Genomic DNA, 24,619 nt, shown 5'->3' with positions numbered 1-24,619 from the left:
GAAATATAGTTCATCCCTCCTCTTAAATTTCAATGGGAATAAAGTAAAGTGTGTCGTTGAGTCAGTGTTAACTCCTGACAACCACCGAGCCCTGTGGTTGTCTTTGGTAGAATACAGGAGGCGTTTACCCTTGCCAACTCCCACGCAGTATGAGATTATGCCTTTCAGCATCTTCCCATATCACTGCTGCCCGATATAGGTGTTTCCCATAGTCATGCCAGCGGGGAGTTGAACCGGCAACCTCTGGCTTGCTAGTCAAGTCATTTCCCCGCTGCACCATTAGGTGGCTTCCTCATTGGGAGTACTCCAAGCTAATTTCCTGAAGCCTGATAGGCTGACGGGAAGGGGATGCTGAGTTCTGACACATAGCCAGCAAATCAGGAGCAGAGGAGGAGGGTCTTCAACCTCCTCCTTCCCCTTCTGCAGTGGACACACATCTGAGGACCCACTGGCTTCAAGTCAGCAGTCTTCAGAAGGGGAACGCTATCGTGGGGAGGAGCAAGGTCTCAAGAGCCCCATTTTAGACTGTGAGGAGGCCTGTTGGGACAAGGAACCATCTTCTGTCTTCTTTTGCTGTGTTAACTGCCTTGGGGAACTTTTTTGTTGAGAAGCAGTATATCGATATTTTTAATAATAATAATAATAAAAAGTTAAAACAAACACTGAGAGAAAGCAGCAAGAAGCAAAAATAGAAGTCCCTATGCACCCGCTGCTCCGGCATCTTCTGCTGCTACCCCAGCACCCTCCCTGCATGTCTCTCTATAGTGTGTGTGTGTGTGTGTGTGTTCATCCAAATCAGTGCAGAGTATCGAGAGAACTCCGAATGCCTCCTTGGTGTGCCGCATTCCCTGTTCCACCTCGCTATTTGCAGAACTCGGCAGTATTAATTAAAGGGAAGAGGCGGCAAACAGAGGGAGCCGTGCACAGGGCCACACAATTAGAGCGGGTTGCTTGCTGTGCTGCATGCCTGAGCCCCAGGGAGCCAGCCATCCCAAACCTATCTTGTCTTATCATCCTGTCACAGGAACAAAGAAGAAACCTCTCTTTTCCACTTGGCAAAACTAACCCTTTCTGAAAGCAGGAAGTGAATCAGTCAAAGTGAATCACCAGATTGTTGCAGCCCTGTCTCCTTGTCAAAACCCAAGCTGTTCCAAGGGCCATGTGTTTCTGTGTGCGTCTTCCAATATTCCTTTTCCTCTCAGGCCTGGTAAACATTTTCTGGACAGTATATCCTGGGTATCTGGGATCCTAAGCAAGTCTTCCCTCGAGCAACCATGATTTGCACTGGTTTAGAAAGCTTTATTTCACTTCTGAGGTGTGCAGATTAACTTACTCTTGGAAGCTAGGCCTTGCAAGAGGTCACAGTCCAAGCAGAAATCAAAGTCCAGGAGATGAATTATAGAAGGATGTGAATGTGGAAAGATTAGTGCTAGATGAGGAGATCTGTAGCTTCATCTAACAAAGTGCTGGTGTTTTTTCCTTGATAGAGAGCTTCCGTAGAGGTGTGCTGGATATGAAACTAAAACGGCTGAGTGATCTGCTTTGGATTGGCTGAGAGAGAAAAAGAGCCACCATCAGGTGCTTCTGGGTAATTCTGTAGCATATAGATAAAGATACTCTAGACAATTACGTAGATTTGTGATAGGACTAACACAAGATTTCTCACAACTGCAGGAAAGCGGGCTAAGGGAGCCCAGCCCCCTGCTGGGACTCTCTGCCACAGGATGTGGTGACAGCCAACAACCTGGATGGCTTTAAGAGGGGTTTGGATAACTTCATGGAGGAGAGGTCTATCAATGGCTACCGGTCTGAGAGCCACCTCCAGCCTCAAAGGCAGGATGCCTCTGAGTACCAGTTGCAGGGTAGTAATGCAGGAGAGAGGGTACGCCCTCAACTCCCGCCTGTGGGCTTCTCAGAGGCATCTGGTGGGCCACTGTGCGAAACAGGATGCTGGACTAGATGGGCCTTGGGCCTGATCCAGCAGGGCTGTTCTTATCTGCTGCATGGCTCCCAACGGTTAGCCCGCTTAAGTTCCCCTCCCCTTAAATGAGGTTAGCGGAGCGAGTGCTCTGCTAACCCCATTTTACTGATCGTGTGCCACCGTAGCGCAGTTCCGCACCAAGGCAACACATGAGTAGACCCCTGACTGGGAGGCTACAAGCAGCCTCCCTGGCCTCGGGTGGGGGGTCTCCCCACAATGCCCTGCGCCTACCAGCTCCGTGTGGTTGTGTAGTTGTGTGGGAGGCAAATCTGGCCACCTAGGGATGGCTGCCCACTTGTCTGAAGCTAATATTAGGACTGAAAATAAAAATGCTAATATTAAAATGTGCTTATACAAATTTATGGTGCGGCCACATCTGGAACAGTGTGTACAGTTCTGGTCACCATATCTTAAGAAGGATATTGTTGAACTGGAAAAGGTGCAGAAGAAGGCAACCAAGATGATCAGGGCCTAGAGTACCTTCCTTATGAGGCAAGGCTACAACATCTGGGGCTCTTTGGTTTGGAAAAGAGGTGACATGATTGAGCTGTATAAAATTACTCATGGAGTGGAAAGAGTGGACAGAGAGAATTTTTTCTGCCTTTCTCTAGAACCAAGGGTCATCTCATGAAACTGAAGGTTGGAAAGTTTAGGACCAACAAAGGACCTACTTTTTCACACAGTGCATAATTAATCTATGTAATTCTTTGCCACGGGATGTGGTGATGGCCACTAGCTTGGATGGCTTTAAAAGTGGCTTAGACAAATTCATATAGGACTGGTCTATCAATGGCTACTAGTCTGGTGGCCACCTCCAGCCTCTGAAGCACGATGCCTCTGAATACCAGTTGTAGGGGAGCAACAGCAAAAAGAGGGCATGCCCTCAGCTCTTGCCTGTGGGCTCCCCCAGAGGGATCAGGTGGATCACTGTGTGAAACAGGATGCTGGACTAGATAGGCCTTCGGTCTGATCCAGCAGGGCTCTTTTTATGTTTAAGAACATAAAGGAATTAGTTCTTGCCAGAACTACTTCTTTAGATCATGTGACACCATTGTTATATTGGCTTCACAGATGCCTGTTTTCTTTTCAAACCCAATTCAAAGTAGTGGTTGTTGCTTTTAAATCACCTTACATTTGGGACCCGGATATTTGAAGCACTTATTACATCTTGTTCCATGTCGCAACATCAGCAAAGACATGGTGAACAGATATGCAAGACAGGGCCTTCTTCATTGTGGCACCCAGACCAATTCTCAGCTCTGGGCTGCCTAGCTGGCTCCCTCACTGATGGTGGTTTGACACTTGGCAAAAAGTAGATTCTTTCACCATTCATTCAGCCTAGATATCTGAATCGCTTTTCTTTGTCCTCTGTTTCGGCTATCTGGCTGTGTTGCTTTCTTTATATGATTTTATTGCGTGGCTCACAATAATTTTGTTGTTGTACTGGCTCGCATACTGCACAGCAAGCTGCCTACCTCAGTGACAGGTGGGCTCATTGCTTCCGCAGCACTTTAAACAGGCGCGTAACAACGATCGGGCAAGGGGAGACAGTTGTCTGGGGGCCCCACTGCCTGGAGGGGCCCCCCAGAGGCACCTCACGTGGCTCCCCATTGCCCCCTGCCCAGCCCCAAGGCCCCTCAGCCACTTGCCCTGTTCGCCGTCTCTCCAGCTTGTTCTCCTGGCCAGCAATCCAGCAGCCGACAAGCTGCAAAGAGCTCCTTTTCTGCCGCCTCTCAGCTGATCGGCGGGTGGGCGGGGCTTCCACGGAGGTCTGGTGTAGGCCTCTGTGAAGCCTGAACTCGAGTAGGGACCAAGCCAGCCAGGAAGGAGGAGGCAGCCAGAGTGGCCACCACTGTTCTCTGCAGCAGAAGACCCCCTGCTGCCAGGTAGAGTGTGAACTCCTTTTTGTGGTTACCTTCCCCCCGCCCCAGATATATAGGCATCTGCTTGCCATAGGGCTTTGATATGGGGGTGGGGGGGAGGGACTGAGAAGTCTCTGAATATTTATTTTTAAACAGCTTGGAAAACTTGCTGGCTTAAAAAAAAACTATCTAAAAAGTCCTATAAGTGGCTTGTTTCATGGCAGAAAATTACAAAAACTTCTGGAAGAAACAGTATTATATTTATTTTATTCATTCATTCATTCATTTATAAATGCACTTATGTTCAAGTTGTTTTGCAACCCAGAAGGTCTGAGTGAGAACTGTGAAGCATGTCTTGTGCTTTTATTCTATTTTATTTTTCTTGTGTGTGAACTGCTCTCCAGTAACTTGCAGGGACTTCAGGGTAAATCTGGCCAAAGTGTGAATGCAGCACCTCCATAATTCCAGAGGAGAAGTGTGTTAAAGGGCTTTAAAAGCCTGGTGTGGAAAACCTCCTGCAGTCAAACTTGACTGAATTTGTTCAGAATTCTGAGAAAACAAACATAGGCTCACCCTGCATGGTTGAAAGTCTCCTTTGCTAATCTGCAGCAAGGGGTCCATTTTAATAATTAGTGTTGCTAGTGTGTTCTAGGCATTAAAAGTAGCACAAATGTATAGTACTCAATGTATATCACTGTATATTGTGACGTGTGCATGTGTGTATTCAGTGAAATGTATTTCCAGGCAGCATACTTATTTTGAAATATCAGACTTAAATCCTTGGGGGCCTGGGGTGTGTGGAGGCCCTGGACTGAGTGGGGGGGCACCATTTTAAAATCTCGTCTCTGGGCCCACTCCAACCTTGCTACGCCCCTGACTTTAAACCCCGCCAAAATGGCTTGCGAAGGCAGGAAGGCTCTGTGCCCATTAAGGGGGTGCCTGCTCACATTCCTGCTGCCACTCCCATTGGGAATAATGGGGCTAGTAGTGGAAGTGTGAGGAACATAGGAACATAGGAAGCTGCCATATACTGAGTCAGACCATTGGTCTATGTAGCTCAGTATTGTCTTCACAGACTGGCAGCAGCTTCTCCAAGGTTGCAGGCAGGAATTTCTCTCAGCCCTATCTTGGAGATGCCAGGGAGGGAAGTTGGAACCTTCTGCTCTTCCCAGAGAAGCTCCATCCCCTGAGAGGAAAATCTTACAGTGCTCACACGTCTAGTCTCCCTTTCATATGCAACCAGGGCAGACTCTGCTTAGCTAAGGGGACAAGTTATGCTTGCTACCACAAGACCAGCTCTCCTCTCCTTCGTAGGCACAGAGCCTTCCTGCTTTCGCAAGCCATGCTGGCGGGGTTTAAAGTGCTGCGGAAGCAATGAGCCCACCTGTCACTTTGGCAGGTTGCCACATGTTACGTGAGCCACTGTTCTTTTTTGAAAACTCTGGTTGACTGCGTTTTGATGGAAAAAGGGGGGAGATAAATATGGCAATACATATACATGAATACAGCAGGGCTTGACAACTCCTAGGCACTAGGGAGCCATGGCACCTAGGCTGGGTTTTTCAGGGGCAGATTTACGTAATAAAATACTTATTTATCCCAGGCAGCCCTGTTTCTCTTCTTGTTAATGAGCATTTACCCGGCCCCTCCACAATGTCTGTCAGGAAGTCCAGTAATTGCATCAAATTGTCCGTTTGCTCCTAAATGTCTGGGCTGGCTCCTAGTTCCAAAGAAAATTTGTCAAGGTCTGACAGATCTAAGAAACCTGAAAGACTAACAATTTTGTCGCATAAGCTTATCCTCATTTGACAGGTATGCACTTATGTAGGGCTTTGGAATAGAGTCTTCCTGCTGAAATAAGAACAAGCATCTCCTTCTCTGTTTGTTTTCAGGAAGACTCTCAAGACTTTCCTGTTCTGGCACGCCTTTAATTGGAATTTTAATTTGCTTTATATTGTTTATTATGTATTTTAATCTGTGATTTTTAATATTAAAATGTGTACACCTAGAGATGTACATAAAAAATAAATATATCGCAGTATATAAACATAAATAAAACTATCTTGCTATTACTACCTAATGAGGCTCAAAGTACCTGATGTCTATTTAGCACATTCTTCATTGCCTGAAGAATTCTCTGGGAGTTGCTGGGCATGCTAATTCCACACCCAGACAGGCTCGGGTATCTCTTGCCCCCGGGATATAGTACAGCATTCTGTTATGGGCCTATTCTTATTTTGTCATTAATAGTGCAGCAACATTCCTGGGCTACTCTGAAATAGCTGGTTATTTAGTTATGCAGTTACTACCTCCTCTCCCACCATCCCACAGTGCTAGCTTGGGGTACTACACAACCAGCCCATTTGACGTGATTTCCTGTCTACACCCATTACCACAATGGCATGGCGCTATGGGATACTGGCAACGACACCGTACAAGTAACACAAGGATTTTATATGTCTGTTGCTCCTGTAATCAGTTCTGCTGCACTTTTGCTCTCTCATTTGTAGGAGTTGTGCTGCCATCTATTGTGCAGAAGGGAAGTGAGCAGCAAAGCAGGTCTTAAATGTCTTGGAAACCTCAAAACCGAGTGCCATTGAATACACTGGTTTTTATTCTTTCCAGTGTAAGGGAAATCTGGTTCAATAAGTATCAGAAGACACAAAGTGAAACAGAAAACTACTAACCAGCATTTCATAATCCATCTACAACTAGATGACTGGAGATTTGTTTAAAAGTCATCACACTGTAGGATGTCAAAAGGGCCACTTTTGATCTCAGCTGCTCCAATTCAGTAATGCATCAACCCTAAAAGACTCCCTTGAAAAGATCAAAAAGCACTGTTTTGTTCTTAAACTAGAAGTGAAAAATATATTTAGATTACAGCAAATGCAGAATGCTCAAATGTGAAGGCCAGTTTTTAATGGGGTCTAGAAGTCTGTTAAATAGAGTTCAAATGAAATGCTATATGAATTAGCTGACAAAAATGCATGTTATGGAGGCATAATGCTACACTGTGGGCTGTGGACTTGTGGGAGCATCAGGACTGCTCAGAAGTGGTGGTTGCACAATTTGAGCCAATGGAGAAACGTGCAGATTAACTTTCAAACGGTCCATGATTTACTCTTTGGTTTGGTATCCAATCTTAGAATTCTTGGCTGAGCTTGCTCTGCTGACCGTGCTGCACACTAAAGTTGACTCTTTGAGATTAGCAGCAGTATTCTAGAAGTGCTTTTAGGAGAACATCTTTGCCTTCTTTCCACGAGCAAGGTAAATACCAGCTTTCTGTAACTTGAAAATTGAGGCAGCTTATGACCAATGGGCTACATTCTGTGCAATCAACAGTAGCGACCTGCTGGGTCTGCAGCAGTGATGGTATAACAATGGGGCTCTAAAGTAAAGTTGTGCCGTCGTGGTTGTCTTTGATAGAATACAGGAGGGGTTTACCATTGCCATCACCTGTGCAATATGAGATGATGCCTTTCAGGCTCAGACTGGCCCACAGGGCATATTCCCGGGCGCCCCACCTGCGGGGCATACCTGCACCCCACTGCACTCAACAGCGTGAATATGCCCACCCTTAAGTACCCATTCTATTCAAAACCCGGCACCCTCCCCTCATACATTCCATCGTCCTCCCTGTGCCCCCAGTCTGGCCCTGATGCCTTTCAGCATCTTTCTATATCGCTGCTGCCTGATATAGGTGTTTCCCATAGTCTCTACCCCATTGAAAAAGAGCACGGTGCTGCTACCACCCAGAATTGGTTTTAAGTAATTTAGCAGCAGCCCCATCACTTCACTGTCAGGGCTGCCTTTGACGTAGTGCAGCATCTCTGGCAGGTCACTATAATCAGCCAAGGTCTGCGCAGAATGAATGTAAGGTAAAGTGTGCCATTGAGTCAGTGTCAATTCCTGGTATCCACAGAGTCCTGTGGTTGTCTTTTGGTAGAATCCAGGAGGAATCCAGGTTTACCATTGCCTCTTCCTGTGCAATATGAGATGAAGCCTTTCAGCATCTTCCTATATCACTGCTGCCCGATATAGTACCAGCAGGGATTCGAACTGGCAACCTTCTGCTTGTTAGTCAAGCATTTCCCCACTGTGCCACCTGACATGTTTTCTTCCTTCTTACCCAATTCCTTTCCTTGGGTTTTTTTTTTTTAAACTAGACTGTAAAACCTGGGAATAGGGCCCCGTCTGTTAATTTCATGCTAGGGCAATATAAGTAATAAATGGTAATTGTAAGATTGTTGTCTAAAGAAATTGCTTTAACAAAGCAATCCAATGTAAAAAGACTAGACTGAATTTCAACATCCAGCAGTACTTGTAATGCATAGAATAAAACAGACTCAATTTTAAAAAGTTGAGGTACTTTGATGGATTAAGACATTTTAAATGAAACAACAATTAACACGGTCATGCAGCTTCAAGGAATGGCACATGGTTTTGTTGAAATTCAGAAGGCATTTATTTTCAAATTTCTGTCTTTAAAAAGGAGAACACATTGGCGTCACTACAGCTGTTTAATCCCCGATCATTACATTGTAACTAGAGCCCAATTTATACAGCATCATAAAACTGCATTTAGCAATCAAGACAACTGCACTCTGTATGCAAAATGGACCTTCTAGAACTCTGCTTAATTTCCAAGAACACAGAATAGTTTGACAAACCCCTTTCCCTTGTTGAATATAAAGCAGTGCAAATATGTCCACCAGTTAATCATACAGGGAAATAAAAAATCTAGCTCTCATACGAATCTAACACGGACTTAGCTAAAACTCTTCTTCAGCATTTTTGCAGCGTGAATGTTTCAACTGTAGCAGCCTCTCCACTGTTTCAGCCACAGTGTGTTCACCATGAACCTTGTTGTCTCTGGTGCGGATATTAACTGTTCCACTCGCCTTTTCCTTTTCACCAACAACTAGAAGACAGAAAACAAGGAATTAAGTCTACAACAATTCTTGTTAATGTTGAGAAATTAAAGAACACCACACTAACCAAATGATGCCGCTTATTACTATGTAACTAATACTTGAATTAAATGATACTTTACTCAGCATTAGTAACTTGGACTTGGGAACTCCTGGAATACTGTCTAACTTTTGGAGCAACAGAATTTTAAGGATGCTGAGAAACAGGAAATGATTCAGAAGAGAAGCACAGGATGCTAGGGTGGGCTTATGCAGCCTAAAAAGTGTTGGATCCAATCTGACCTGATAAATTGTCAGGACGGCTCCCCTACACTGTCATGTCAGAAACCCAACATTCCTGTCAGACTCCAGTGAGGTTGGCTAGTGCAGTGCCTCTCAGTTGAGAGCCACCAAGCAACCCATTTAACTTGGGCCAGAGAGGAATGTCAGAACTTCGGAGTTCAGACATGACAGTGAGGAATTCAGAAGGTCGAACTGTTGGGGCTCCCTGCTTTCATGTCTGAACTCATTCCAATAATGCCTGACAGAAGACATACAGGAGAATCTCGATATTCGTGGGGGTTCTGTTCTGGGCTGCAGCCACGGATATGGGAGCCACAAATATCAAGTAATGGAATCCTATGAGATTAAGGGGGTTAGGTTCTCCCCCCCCCCTTTTTTTTACACAAGGACAGGAGCCATTTTGTGGCTCCATCGAACCACACTCCCAACCTGTGGATATGGGTGGTTGGCGTGGGTTTTTTTGGTGCCCCCACCCCCACCCCCCGCGTACGTATGCCAAGGTCGAGTGTCTTTTTCCCAACCGCAGATACGTGAATCTGCGGGTTTGGAATCCACGGATAATGAGGTCCACCTATATCGGGTCCGACATGCTTGTCAGATCAACATGACTGCACAGCCCTAACAGAAAGTCTAACAAAGCAATTCACCAAAGAAATGGAAATAGTTTGTGAGAAGGTACAAAGAATGAGTTAGATGAATTGACAGTTTGTAAATATTTTTAAAGCATATCAGAACTACAGGAGGTTTGTATTTAACCTCATGAGATAGGTTAGCATCCTGTAGCATGATCTACAGCATCTCAAATTATATGCCAGCTGTTCCTGGTATGGGAAAAATATCCAGGGAAGATGACTGTCTCTTTAAGCAGCTTAACAGTGATGCAGCAATGGAATACATTGCTTAAGGAGACAGAATAATCTTCCCTAGGGACAACAGGACTGGAAAATAATTGGAGGTGCTTTAGATATAGATCATCCTGCTAACCAGTCCACCTGTTCCAGCTAGCCTCCTCTGCATGGCAGCTCACAGTTAGATGGACTTAAATCCCATTGGAGGTGGAGGGGATCAGTAAAGCTAAATAAATCTACACAGCAAGCATGCATTGGTTGCAATGCAGCTATGAAAGAGGCTTCTGTTCCCAATTTTGAAAATAGGGATTAATCATTGCCTTATAAAGAAGGTGAAGCTGCTCACATGATTTGCAATTGGGTACATGAACACAAATACCAAAACAAAGAAAACCACCATGTCAAATGAGTGGCACATTGTTCTCTCTCAGTTTCCCCTTCCAAATCTATCCAAGCAGCAGCAAAGGAAGGAAGTGGCAACTCCTAATAGTATTTGGATGGGGAAAGTAGCAAGTATTACTTGCATCCATCCATTGTGCTGGGGGAAGTCTGCATATTTTTTGCATTTTGGCAAGTACACGTGAATACCAACACACACACACACACACACTCTAGCTATTTCATTGCAACAAGAGGAGGTATAGGCCAGTTTATGGGCAAGAGGGCCAAAGATTCTCCCCAGAAGTGGCAGAGCAGTAAGAGTACTCGCTCCAGCTAATGAGCCAGCACAGGAAGGCTCCAAAGGAAATAGTTTCCTTACAAACTGAAAGGCTGTCAGCTGAGACAGAAAGCTTTCCAAGCATACTGCTATCTTGCACTTGTACCCTCAGAAAAGCACTTAAAAAAAATAAACTGCCCAAAGAAGTCAGGCACCACATTTTAAACAAACAGTGGCATTTTTACCCAAAATAAAGTTGCATTGTGCAAGCTGAGCATTTCTTATCTTCTTGTTCAGTGTGCAGCCAGGGTCCACATCGACGTCTACCATTAACCCAACATCGTGGAACTGCTGCTTTACCTTGGGGAACATCAAAGTGACAGTATTTAAGTGATATCTGGGCCAAATCCCTAGAGAAGGATGTTTAGACACACTGCAAAGCTTTACCAGCAAGAGTAACGTTTAACACATTGTTGCACAAGGATAAAACTTAAGATGCCATATGTTGCATGATCCAATATTTAGAAGTTAGGTATTACAGAGATATGTATTTTGGGAAACACTGTAGAAGATGGATGCAAGGATAATGAGAAATTCTCATGGATCAAATCTAGAAGCATTTTTCAGGACTGCAGTTGATTTTACCATTCCATTCAACGTACTTGCACATGTACATATGCTGACAAACAACAACTGCACAGGGCTTCCAACATATAGGTTGAGTGTACATACTATTAAAGACAAGGCTGAGATCAGTTGACAACACCACAAAAGTGTGTTCAGTTTGGGAAAGACAACACAAGCTGCAGCTGGAGTCATCTCAAGTTGTTCTTTAAAGTATTTAAAATACCACTTCTCAACCAAACACACAGAAACACACACATTTACATATCAAAGGGAATGAGAACATAAGAACAGCCCTGCTGGATCAGGCTGAAAGCTTATCTTGTCCAGCATCTCATTTCACACAGTGGCCCATCAGATGCCTCTGAGAAGCCCAGAGGCAAGAGGTGAGGCATGCCCTCTCTCCTGCTGCTGTTCCCCTGCAACTGGTATTCAGAGGCATTGTGCCTCTGAGGCTGGAGATGGCCTATAACAACCACTTGACAGACTTGTCTGTGAATTTGTCTAAGCCCCTTTTAAAGACTTCCAAGCTAGTGGCCATCACCATAAACCATGGCAGAAAATTCCATAGATTAATTACGCATTGTGTGAAAAAGTACTTCCTCTTGTTGGTCCTAAATGTCCTGGCCTTCCGTTCTCACAGCACCCCCTCAGTGCCACATAGAAAACTGTGTTTTAAAAATCAAGGAAGGTTGCAAAAGCAGTTTCTGATACAATGTGCGTGCACATGTATAGAAGTCTAGATTCTAAAATGGTCATGAGAGGAACACACCTCAAGAGGACTCTCTGCCCAAGTGTGCAGGAACACAGCTAACACAGTGCTGCACATCACTTAGTTGACAGCACTTTGGCTCCAAGTCCTAGATGTACAGCCACAGGCAAGTGGTACCCTCATCCACCTTTTGCCTGTGGACTTCCTAGAGGCATCTGTTGGGCCACTGTGGGAAGCAGGATGCTGGACTAGATGGGCCTTGTTGGGTCTGATCCAGCAGGGCTGGTCTTATGCGCGCGCACACACACACACTCTACCTTCTGGGCATATTCATCACATGTTGGTCCAACTGGTACCACCATCACTTGCTGGGGAGACAGCCACAGAGGCCTTATGCAAAGAAACAAACAAACAAAGGGTATTAAGAGAAGTTATTCCTGCGCCGCTTGGAATACATCACTTTCCTCTCTTTAAGGGCTGACAATACCATCTAATGGATCTCTGCTATTCCCATTCCTTACACAAGAGTGGGTGAAAAAATGAATGTGAAGTATCACCCCAAGGCTTCCGAGCTGTACATTCCCTCCAAAAGTGTTTCAAGTCCTTCTCGTATATCTTATTTTAAAGGATTGACCTTTCCCTGAGCAACATGGGGTTGCAATACAGTCATCCCTCGCCAACCATGGTTCCACCAACCGCGGTTTTGAGTATATGTGAATGGGAAGTTGTAACAGGTCTTGCCAACCGTGATCTGAGTATCCACATTTGGCCAGGTTCTTTAGTGGTTTTGGAAGGATTTCACCGATTTTTGGGGTTCAGAGGTTCGAGCTGCTCATTCCACTTGGTGCCCCTTGCTGACCTTGCTGCCGCTTGCCAATTTAAAATGCCTTTGAATGATTGCGGGGTGGGTGGGTGGGGGGTTTCCCAAAATGTCCCGAGGATCGATCTGCTCATTCTTCTTGGTGACTCTGGGCAATACTACAGGATTGTTTGTGATTTTTAGCAATTTTTGGGGTGTTTTCCCCTTTTATTTTCAGGTCGTTTTGTGGTCGTGGTTCCCCTAACCCTGTTTCCCCAAGGAATTTAATGCCTCACCAACCACAAATTCCACGAATTTGCCAACTGGTGAGGTTTTGCCAGAAAGGAGCCCTAGCGGTTGGCGAGGGATGTCTGTATTCAACTGCAACACAAGATTAAAATAGGCGATCCAGAGCTTACTCACAAGAAGAAGAAAAAAGGGGGGGAAAGAGGAGACTTGTGGCAGAAAAGATCTAAGGGCTGGGACAGGTAGTAGCTCACTTCATTGTGGTCCACCAGCTTGATCCCAAGATCCAACTGCAAGCTTTTTAACTGCAGGAACTTTAATATACATTATTAAAGTTGCTGCAGGTGGAAAACCATGGTTGTCTCCTGATGGGTGGAGATTGCTAGGCAGAGCCATTGAGAAGCAACTCCCTATAACACTTTGGCAAGATTTGACACACTTTGTGTTTCTGACACACACTCTCTTCTGAATCCATTCTAGATTCCTCAAAGATTCCACCCCCGCCCCCCAATTTCTCTCTCGTTCACGCTCACTCTTGTCTTCCTACCATGCCCTTCTCTAGCAGAGTGACTAGTGTCAAGTAAGTATGTATAGCACTCAGGAAACTTAAATATATGTTTAAGTTATGATGCAAAAGAAAAGATCCATTGTGTCTATAAAAGCTGTTGATCACTAACCTTGAGATTGATTAAACTAATCAACACACATTGACCGACTTCCTAGAGAAGTGTGTGCACTTCAAGGGACTGTGGGAGATGCAAGCCCAAGCACAACTCCTCCTTCCCCCCTGCACACATGCTGTTGCGCAAGAGCCATTAGACTTCCGAGTGCTGCTTATGCATCAGAAGGGCTCTGCAAGACTGGAAATCCATCTCCAAGGATCTTGCAGAGCCCTTCCAGAGCGTGAGCAGCACTCGGAAGTCTGCATGCATGTGCAGGAAGAAAGGGGGAGTTGCACCCTGGCTCCTGCTAGGCTTTCACAGTCCCACAAAGCACACGCGCTTCCTTAGACAGGATAACTCTATGGTGGCTATTTAGACATCCTAACAGGGCACTCCCAGCTACAGGTCTCAGGAGATACCCTTCTGCAACTATCCGGAAATCTGAGTAAGGCAGTGGTAGGAAGTGCACCATAACAGTAGGTTCACCAAATGTTACCGTCAGCTCTCAGGGTACATAGAGCCACTATACAGTCAGCAGTCACGTGGAAAAGAAAGAAGATTTCAGAAAACCAGCTGTACTCTTGCAATGCTTTCTCTGTGTGCGTGCATGCACGCACGCACGCACGCACACACACACACACACACGGGAAGGGGACACGGACACACTGGAGACTGGGACAAGCAGGGTTTCTTTAACTTCACATTCTTCACTGGAAAGCCAAAAGGACTCACAGTGAAACTGGGCAAAACCAGAAATAAAAGAATTACGGAATACCATTTGCCTCCATAATTTTCTGTCAGGATAGCGATCATCCGCTCCACAGATCCCAAGATAGCACGGTGTATAATAACTGGCCTTTTCTTGTCATTACCATCATGACTAGAAAACAAAATTGTAAAAAACAACAACACCAATTCTCATGAAGCAGGGAATAAGAAGCACTTTGGAACAAAATGGTGTCTATATACAGTGGTATTCTCACCTTACATATGTGAGATTAAACCTTACTGGGAGTTGGAAATCCAGCTGGATTGTAGCACACTGGTGGTATCGGCCAATGGCATCTTTAATCTGAATGTCAATCTTGTGGGTGGAAAGAGTTGAGAAACAGAAACTTTAAACAGGATCATTAAAAATTCTTAGGCTCAGTGGCATCATCCTAACGCAAAGCACATCTTGCTATACTTTTCTCATTACAAGTGAGAACGATATCCCTGGTTAACAACTAATTTTACCAGATCGTTTTGAGGAAGGGGGACCCCCTGGGTATCTGAGTGGCAAACTGGGAACCCATCATAAGGCTGAACTATATTTCTTTAGGGCAACTCCATTTATGGTTCTGTCTTGTCATATCTGGCATGCCACCACTATAAGCTGTGTGTTGCATTCCCCAGCAATGGACCATACAGTGGCATCTGTGTGCCTGCTTATCCTAAACACTGGCCGAATTCACACTTAATGTGGTTCCGTGCCGCCCTCCCCCCACTCTCCCATCTGAATCTGGACGTTCAGGAGAGCCACCTTTCTGCAGTAGGCAAGACTGCAGAGAGGCAGGGGAGCTGGCTGTGCGGGCTTCCTTCTTGACTGAAGGACAGCCTGCACAGCGAATAGGGCTGGAGTGAGGGAGAAGCTTCTTCCCTCGACTCTGGCTCCATGGGGCCCAAACTGCGGTGCCAGCATTTGGATGTCATATGTTGGCACTGCAAAACCGGAGTTGAAGGCGGAGAAGCTGAAGGTTCTGAACCAAAGGTTCAGAGTGGAGTTCAGGGATGGAAACCGTGGGTCCCTTTTTGCCCTTAACTCCAGGTCCTGAATTCGGATGTGCAGTTTCGGAAACTGGAGGTGAAGAGACCTCCGGTTTCCTATGACATCTGAATTTGGCCACTCTGTCTGTGAAAGACTACCGACATCTGTTGTAGCACCACAGCATTTCCTTGGCTGGGGAAACACCCCCCACCAAACCCGCTTCTGGACTTAATGACAAAAAAGTGCACACCAAAGCTTGGCAGATGCCATAGTACGGTTGTCAGTGTGTGGGGGGAGGGGGGGATGCAAAGCTGTGCCAAAAGGAACTAGAGTGAGCAAAAGTGGGCAAATGGGGCATAGGGCTGGCAACCACCAACCAGAGATTAGTTTGCCAGGCTGCTTTCCTGTCCCTATCACATCTTGATTCCCCATTTGTCGTTTTCCAAGTGTGCTCCTGGCTGATTATTGAGAAACCATTTTCAAATGTGTATGCTTACGCGGGATGACTCCTTCCCCTAAAGGGAAAAAGCATGCACTAGGTATGAAACTGGACACCCTGCTAGCACCACCCTTTCCTCCTTATTCCAGAACTCATTTCATACACTCATGGGATCAGCAGTCCAAATTGCGTGAGACAGAAGCAGATTAATGCAGCTCCATTCCAGCATACAAAGATAACTGCCACCAACAAATATTTATATATCGTTTTTCAACAAAAGTTTCCAAAGCGGTTTACACAGAGATGAAATAAATGAGATGGATCCCTGTCCCCAAAGGGCTCACAATCTAAAAAGAAACATGATAGACACCAGCAAAAGTCACTGGAGGGACTGTACTGGGGGTGGACAGGGCCAGTTAATCTCCCGCTCAATAATCACCATGTTAAAAAGGTGGCTCTTTGCCCAGTTAGCAAGGATTAACCACCAGTTATGGAAGAGGAGGAATGGGGCCTTAAATATTATGTTGCTAACAGTATAAAGCAATAACTGCAGTTATAACTGCACTGTATACAATGATGCATCACCTTCCACTCTACTACCTTAAATCTAGATTCAAACAGTTAAATCCCCCTACCCCATTATATACAGACGTTTCCAAACTCCACATTGTGGGAATAGATTCAAATGCACAATTTCTCCAAAACAAGTTACAATAAGTTCTTGCTTGGAAAAGGGAGGTAATTTTTTCAAATTCACTCAAGAGGTGATTTACTAACCTTAGGCCCATAGAAAGCTCCGTCCCCAGGGTTCAATTCCCACTTCTCACCAAATTCATTGAGGCTATTTTCAAGTTGCTAGTGCAAAATGAAATATAGGTTAGTAGTAGTTTTGCTTTAGAGAATTCATTTAATTTGACATTTTGTCTTCACTGCCACACAATGTGGACATCTGAAACCAGTCTCATTTGGAATAAATGGCTTTTGAATAAAAGCCAGCATTGTGTAGTGGTTAGAGTGCTGGACGAGGACCAGGAAGACCTGAGTTCAAATCCCCATTCAGCCATGATACTTGCTGGGTGACTCTGGGCCAGTCACTTCTCTCTCAGCTTAACCTACTTCACAGGGTTGTTGTGAGGAGAAACTTAAGTATGTAGTACACCACTCTGGGCTCCTTGGAGGAAGAGCAGGATATAAAATGTTAACTAACTAACTAACTAACTAACATCCCATCCTCACACTCACTTATGGAGGCCTAGAGACACCAGACCAAGCATCAACATCAAGAACCAAGCATCTCCCTATGTGGGGAGAGAATCACCAAGGAAGTCTAACACAGACATTTTGAATTTCAGAACAGCAAATTTCTCCAAAATGAGAAGTATGGTGAAAAGAAAGGTGAGAGGGGAAATCAGGAGAGTCACTTCGCTCCAGAGAGCATGGAGTTTACTCAAAACCACAATACCAGAAGCCCAGTTAGAAAGGAGGAAAGGTACCACTAAGTCCAGGAGGATGCCAGCATGGCTAACGGGTACCATCAAGGAAGCCATAAAAGGGAAGAAGACTTCCTTCTGAAATTGGAAGGCCTGTCCAAATGAAGAGAACAGAAAGGAACACAAACTCTGGCAAAAGAAATGCAAGGTGACAATAAGGGAGGCAAAAAGAGTTTGAGGAACATTTAGCCAAGAGTATCAAGGGGAATAACAAAAACTTCTTTAAATACATCAGAAACAGGAAACCTGCCAGAGAGACGGTTGGACCATTAGACAATGAGGGAGTGAAAGGGATTATTAAGGAGGATATGGAGGTTGCAGAGAAGCTCAATGAGTTTTTTGCATCCGTCTTCATGGCAGAGGATACTGAACATATACCTGTTCCTGAACCAGGCTTTTTAAGGATGGAGGCTAAAGAACTGAGTCAGACAGAAGTGACAAGAGAAGATGTTCTAAACTGTCTGGAAAAACTGAAAACTAACAAATCACCAGGGCCGATGGCATCCATCCAAGAGTCCTCAAAGAACTCAAATGTGAAATTGCCAACCTCCTTGCTAAAATATATAACTTATCTCTGAAATTGGGCTCTGTACCAGAGGACTGGAGAGTAGCAAATGTAACACTGATTTTCAAAAAGGGATCCAGGGGCGATCCGGGAAATTACAGGCCAGTTAGCCTAATGTCTTTAAGAAGGGTTTGGATAACTTCATAGAGGAGGTCTATCAATGGCTACTAGTTGGAGGGCTGTGGGCCACCTCCAGCCTCAAAGGCAGGATGCCCCTGAGTACCAGTTGCAGGGGAGTAACAGCAGGAAAGAGGGCATGCCCTCAACTCCTGCCTGTGGCTTCCAGCAGCATCTGGTGGGCCACTGTGCGAAACAGGATGCTGGACTAGATGGGCCTTGGGCCTGATCCAGCAGAACTGTTCTTATGTTCTTAACTTATTCTGAATAAGCAAGAACACATCCTTTACTGCTTTAACAACTTATTTCATTCATCAGGTTGAGTTCATGAACGGTCAACCAACAAATGCATAATAATTTGAAAATGTTAGACACCAATTCTCAACATGAAAATATCAGATACCAACCCTCAAAAGTGAAATTATAGTCTATTTTCCTGACTCATATCACCATTCCATTGATGTTAGATGTGCCTGAATGCCCTGCTTTTCCTTGGCAACCAATTTACACAGGCAAGCCTTATGGAACACTGAACAGAACCTGGTTCTTGGATGGTGGCATGATTTTCACTGGAGTCTCATGTGAGAATGGGAATCTTTCCTTTTAACAGAGATAAGTTGTTCCACGAATCTCAGAACTGCTAGTGTTCTCTCTCTCTCTCAAGCCTTCCCCCCACACCAACACCTTTCCCACCCCACAACCTCAGGAGCTCCTGGTCAGAAAAAATGCATTACCTTTTCAGCTTGATTCCACACTTCAACATCTCCAAGGTACTTATCAGGACGGGTGGAAAGATTGAGTTTGAAGGAAAATCCAAACACATCATACACAGCACGCAAGAACTCCAGACAGCTCTTTATTTCCCCTTCAATCTGTACATAACACAAAAATAGATGCAGCCCACATTTGAATTTTTAGGAGGCTACTACTCCCCCAGCCACCTAATGGTGCAGCGGGGAAGCAACATGCCTAGAGAACAGGAAGCTGTTGGTTTGAATCCCCCAATGGTGTGTTCCCCATAATATGGGAAACTCCTATATCGGGCAGCAGCATACAGGAAGCTGCTGAAAGGCATCATCTCATACCTCAGAAGGCAATGGTAAACCACTCCTGTATTCTACCAAGAAAACCACAAGGCTCTGTGGTCGCCAGGAGGAGTTAACAGCACAATCTCCTCTCCCACCCTCCCATGTGTGTGGCCTTGTACCTGCTCCATGGCGCAGAATATGTGAGCATCATCCTGCTGGAACCGCCTCACTCGGGTGAGCCCCGTAAGCGCCCCAGACAGCTCATTGCGGTGGAGAACTCCAAAGTCAGCTAGCCGCAGTGGCAGCTCCCGCCAGGATCTCGGCCGGTGATCAAACATCAGGCTGGGGGAAATAAGACATCTATTTGAAATCTATCTAAAACCACACTGGTAAGAGAACGGCCTGTAACATACCCTAGCAATCCTAGCAGTTGCAGATTAAATGTCGCCTTACTCAAGAAGTATTCCAAAATATTGTTTGTATGCACTGTTCCCTCTAAGAGGGATTCCCAGATGTTGTTGACTACAACACCCAGAATCCCCAAGCTGCAGTGGCTTTTGCTTGGGGATTCTGGGTGTTGTAGTCAACAACATCTGGGAATCCCTCTTAGAGGGAACACTGTATGTATTTATTGCATTTCTGCCTCACCCTTCCTCCAAGGAGCTTAGTGCAACATGGAGGGATACTCTCATTGTCTGTGGAGAAGAAGTACTTGCAATACAGACTTGGGCAGGTATCTTCTGGCCAAGTGATTTTGAGGGAACAGACATGGAACAGTGGAAATGTCATGCAAGTCTTGCCTGGACTCTCTGCCACTTGAAGGCTTTGATGTGCCTGTCAAGGAAATGTGGTCTATCCCAATTGCAGCTGAGGTCACATAGCTGAGTTAAACTGAGATGGCTAATTAACAAATTAGATACTCATTAAAATTTGGGGACGGGGCTGTAGCTCAGTGCTAGAGCATCTGCTTTGTAAGCAGGACCACCCAGGTTAAGTCCCTGGCATCTCCAGGTAGGGCTGGGAAAGACCCCTGCCTAAAACTTAGGTAGCTGCTGCCAGTCAGTGTAGACAATGCTGAGCTAGATGGACCAAGGGCTGGGCTCAGTTTAAGGCAGCTTCCTTTGCTCCTAAACTTGTGTATGCAAAGAGTGCATTTAGGTTGCAAGTGCTTTAAAATCTTCCAGCTGTGATTATCAAATGCACAACACATCAGTGTGAAATGGAATGGGGTGAAAGAAAGCCAATGTAGAAGTTGTCTCTGATTAGACAGCAAGTCAGTACCAATGTCCAGGGCAGTTCATGGGCTTCAGAGCAAAAATCTCTTTTTCAACTTCAAACGAAAACATGTTGTCACTGTAATGCTGCCAGTGCCCCGAGGTCATCCAGAGCTTGCTATTGAAGATATTTGGAGAGACAACTTCCTGGAATCCTCGCTTTCGATATTCACACTGGAAAAGCAGATCAGACACAGTCAATCAGCGACTCAAATCCAGTCCTCAATCAGACACCGCCAGTGTCTTGATATCCCCACATGGATATCAAGGTCTGCAAGGAAAATAACCATAAGGACTCCCAACTACTGCTTGGCATTTACTCTGGTAACTTGACAGACTGAGAGGCCATTTTCATGACCATGCGCTGCCACCGGGGAGACGCGGAGAAGGCAGGAGCTTGCCTGGCAGACAAGCGTCATCGTCTTTGCCTTCACCAGACGAGCGGTGAAGGCAAAAGCTAGGAGTGGGAGGACTCCCCACTTCCACATCCCATAGGACCCCATGCCATACATGTGGCTAATGCTCTCATTACGTCAGCTGCCACGCTCAGTGCGGCCACTCTTTCCCCCCAGGCTCGATGCTGGGAATGGGGGCAGGTTGGGCGGAACGCTTTTTACCTGGGGGCAAGCATTCACACCATCGCCTGAGGTAAAACAAGCCACAGGGTCATTTTACCTTGGTTAAATGGTTAATTACCATGGATTTTTTTTACCTTGGTTAAACCATTGGTTTTACCATTTTACTGGGTTAAGAGGTTGGGCTACCCTCTTCTGGAGCAGCCGGGAGCCTCCACTCCCCAGACAACATGAGATGCCCGGGGTAAACTAGGCAGCCTGTGTCGTGAGAACAGACTCTGGGCCTATTAAACTGCCCCCTCCCCCATCAAACTCCCTCCACTCTCACAACAAAGAGCAAGGGCCACTCACATGGGATATTATTTTAACGCATGATGAACCACCATAGGATGAACTTTCCCACCTCAAAGGTGACTTGAAGAAGCAGAGCGGTGCATTGGGGTGTGGGATGTGTTTGGACGTATTTCCTGCACTGAGCAGAGGACTTAACTAGGAGATCTCCAAGGTCCCTGCCAACTCTAGTATTCTAAGATTCCGTATCATCCAAACCAGCCCTTAGAGGAGCAGATATGGAATGGAGGGAAAGTGTCTTCCTCTGAGGCAACAAAAGAGAAGATGCCTCACCTGTAATATGCCCTTTTATAGCTGCATATCATCACAGTGTACTAGGCGCTTTCAAGCCTCCAGGTGAGCATGACCCAGCAGTGTCCTCTTTATTCCCAAGGAGTTCACATGGGCTCTCAACAAGGGCACACTGGACCCATATCCCGACTTACCCGGATAAATTCTATCAGTGCATTATAGATGTAAGCTCCCTTTGGTAAGAAGAAGCAGCTGCCAGGACTGAGTTCATGGAAGAAAAATAGTTCTTGATCCTGTTGGGGGTGGTGGGGTGGGAGAAACGAACAGCACACAGAGAGAGCTCAGTTTTTTCTTGCTTCATATTTTGCCTCTACCTTTTCCTCCCATTACAGTAACTGTGCTATCTTAGAACATGATTCCTAGCAAGCAATGAAATTAAGAAGAATAGCTTTTAAAGAGCACACTACAGAGCCTTCAGCCTATGGTCTTCTCAAACACATACAGCGTCCCTAAAAAGGCTTAAATAGTCTCCAGGACAAGTATGAGCAAGGGCAAAGAATGTGAAAGTAGGAAAAAGTTCTAGTTTACTATGTCAAGAAATAGGGGAAAGCAATTCAAAGCAGTTCTGAACAGAAGATACGTAACCGATAACTAAATGAGTGCTGAATACATCCTTTCCTGCTCTGGAATAATTCCAGTACAAGCCGTGCCCACATAAGAGTTTTAAGGCATTTGCTTTGGGGTACGTTAGTTTTTATCTCATGGTATTTGTCATCTGCCTCTGTTCTGGATTGGAGGTAGATTGCATTTAAGTCTCTAGAGAGTTACCTCTAGCCACCACTGACAAATTATACCGAAGGAGTACAGTAACCAAAAGCAATGAATATGCACAAACCTGTGTTTGGTTATTTAATGTAGCAAAGAAATAAGAAAAGTTAGTTTAAAACTGCCGGGGCTATTGTGCAATGTGAAGGGCAGCCCTGATGGTGTTGCGCAGCTGCAGAACAACTTAAAGTAGCTTCTGGGCAGTCAGGAAGTATTGGGGGGAAATGGGAGTAGCATCGTGCAACTGCCCAGAAACTATTTTAAGTTGCTCTACAGCTATCCTGTCATGCAACATGATCAGAGCTGCCTTTCACACTGCACAGCAGCCCCCTGAAAGTTCCCAATGCTGGCGTTCTGCTGTGCAGCATGTCAGCCATTTAATATAATGCATTTAATATCTAAAAGCCAGACTGTTTTGCAGCTATTACAGAATATACAGTAAGTGTAAAATGCCCTTTTGCAAACAGACATATTTCTTCTTCACATACCCCATTTAATCCATGTTACTAATCCATGTTACTGTTACTCACCCGTCCAATCTTTCTGTGATCTCTATTCTTCGCTTCCTCTTGGAACTTTTCCCATTCTTTCAGCATTTTTGCATCTGGAAATGAAATGCCATAAATCCTCTGCAGGCTTTCCATATCAGACTTTCCTTCCCAATATGTAGAGGAATTCTGGAGTGAAGAAAAGTGTTTAAGAACATGCAGAATTGTTTCAGAACAACAGCAATTATGAATCCTCCAGGAAGGCTCTATTAGGTATTCGATCCCTGTTTAAAGTTACATATCAATTACATGTGCAGATAAATCTAAAGTTTCTTATGCTGTAAGAAACTCAACTATAGGCAAGTGATATATCTGTGGAGGGGAACACTGGAACATGTAAACAAAGGTCCATACATACAGTAGTTACAAGTTCTAAACCAGCACAACAATGAGTATTACACAAATACTATAAAGCAGCCTGCGGTCATTGTATACAAGACAGTAGGCACAAGCTAGAGAAATTGAGGTGCTTCTAGAACCACAGAATTTTGGAACTGGAAGGAACCTTGAAGGACTTCCTAACCCACTATTCAGTGCAAGAAACTGCTACAGCATCTCTGGCCATCCAGCCTCTGTTTGAAAACCTCTAGAGAACCGGAGCCCACAACTGCATCAAATGGACTATCCTGCTTTTGAACAACTCTTATAGTGAGGAAATTCTCCCTAATATCTAGCCTAAATCTTATAAGCCCCACTTAAATCAGTGGGACTTACAAAGTGCTTTACTATGCATGCAGGACTTGGGCACACTTTTCTATTTCTCAACTGAGCATAATAGCTAGCATGAAGAGACTTTTTTTTATTCTTTAAGCTGTTCAATCTTTAAATATTTTTCTGTATTAATGGTCACTTAAATAAGGGATCCAGGGGGTGCTCAAACAAGTCTGAACTGCAAATGTTTCAAACAGAACATATGTTTTCTGTCTTCCAAGATGCAGTGCATTATAGCAGGAAGAGTATGAATCAGAGTCCCTGCAAAATCAAGAGTCACCACAAAATCACTCTTCCTCAATTAAATGGACTTAGGACCAGATTCTGAAAACTCCTGCTGCATCCCCAAAAGACCACACCACGAAGGATCTGGCCTGACATGTCTACACTTCTGCTACAATTGCATCACAGCACTTCATTGCTTACCTTGTGTATTTTTAATGCCTTTATTTTACCAGTATGTCTGACATGGGGTCCCCTGCAAAGATCTATCAAAGGGCCACACCTAAAACACAAAGATACTCATTCATGAAATGCTCAGTGTCGTTAGGTTATACAAGATTCAGATTTGCCTTTTCTTTTATTTTTTTACCTGTACACAGTTGTAGTTGGCGTGTTGACCTTTTCATTCAAGATCCGGCACTTAAACTTATTATACTTTGGGAAAGACAGAAGAATACAAGTTAATTCTATGCCATTTCTCATATGCTTGTAACCTACAGTCACAGCACAAAAGAGGTAACAACATTAGTTATAAAAGCCATTCCAAAGGTGCCCAAGAAAAGAAACTTCTCTACCCTACAAAAGCCTGCAAAGTGGGCCCAGGAAAGAAGCAGCAATTGGCACTTAAACTGTGGGTTCCAATACAGAGCACATATTAAACAGTACCTAAAATATTGGTTTTCCCTGCTAGAGAGGCAGGGGTTCTTAACCTGGGTCCAAGGAAAATTATTCATATGATTAAAGGTAGCTCTCAAAAAATATTTGCTGGCACCCAGACCAATTCATTCATCAGACGGATCCTGCTGAGATCAAGTAGCCCTTTAAAATAACTCCTGAGTAGTACTATTGAGAAGCTTAGTCTAGATGTCACAGCGGGGAAATGCTTGA

The 24,619-nt window shown here is 44.9% G+C and overlaps 1 protein-coding gene across 2 annotated transcripts in view; it reads right to left on the bottom strand.

The window, feature by feature from the left end:
• Positions 1–8,287: 8,287 nt before the first annotated feature.
• The window catches only part of TARS1 (threonyl-tRNA synthetase 1), a 67,549-nt gene continuing 51,217 nt past the window's right edge, over positions 8,288–24,619 (bottom strand). For both annotated transcript variants that reach the window (XM_053289631.1, XM_053289630.1), the window contains 13 exons: positions 24,102–24,166; positions 23,936–24,014; positions 22,781–22,927; positions 21,620–21,718; positions 20,276–20,442; positions 19,174–19,336; positions 18,701–18,838; positions 16,572–16,649; positions 14,592–14,692; positions 14,384–14,488; positions 12,219–12,291; positions 10,811–10,925; positions 8,288–8,767 (listed from right to left, as the gene is read on the bottom strand). In XM_053289631.1, the coding sequence (XP_053145606.1) occupies positions 8,619–8,767; positions 10,811–10,925; positions 12,219–12,291; positions 14,384–14,488; positions 14,592–14,692; positions 16,572–16,649; positions 18,701–18,838; positions 19,174–19,336; positions 20,276–20,442; positions 21,620–21,718; positions 22,781–22,927; positions 23,936–24,014; positions 24,102–24,166 (1,479 nt within the window). In that variant the 3' untranslated portion in view covers positions 8,288–8,618. The remainder of the gene's footprint in view (positions 8,768–10,810; positions 10,926–12,218; positions 12,292–14,383; positions 14,489–14,591; positions 14,693–16,571; positions 16,650–18,700; positions 18,839–19,173; positions 19,337–20,275; positions 20,443–21,619; positions 21,719–22,780; positions 22,928–23,935; positions 24,015–24,101; positions 24,167–24,619) is intronic.

Source organism: Hemicordylus capensis, chromosome 2, assembly GCF_027244095.1.
Source record: "Hemicordylus capensis ecotype Gifberg chromosome 2, rHemCap1.1.pri, whole genome shotgun sequence".
Lineage (NCBI taxonomy): Eukaryota > Metazoa > Chordata > Lepidosauria > Squamata > Cordylidae > Hemicordylus > Hemicordylus capensis.
The sequence above is the reverse complement of the archived record's forward strand: the minus strand, read 5'-3'. Positions and strand labels throughout refer to the sequence as shown.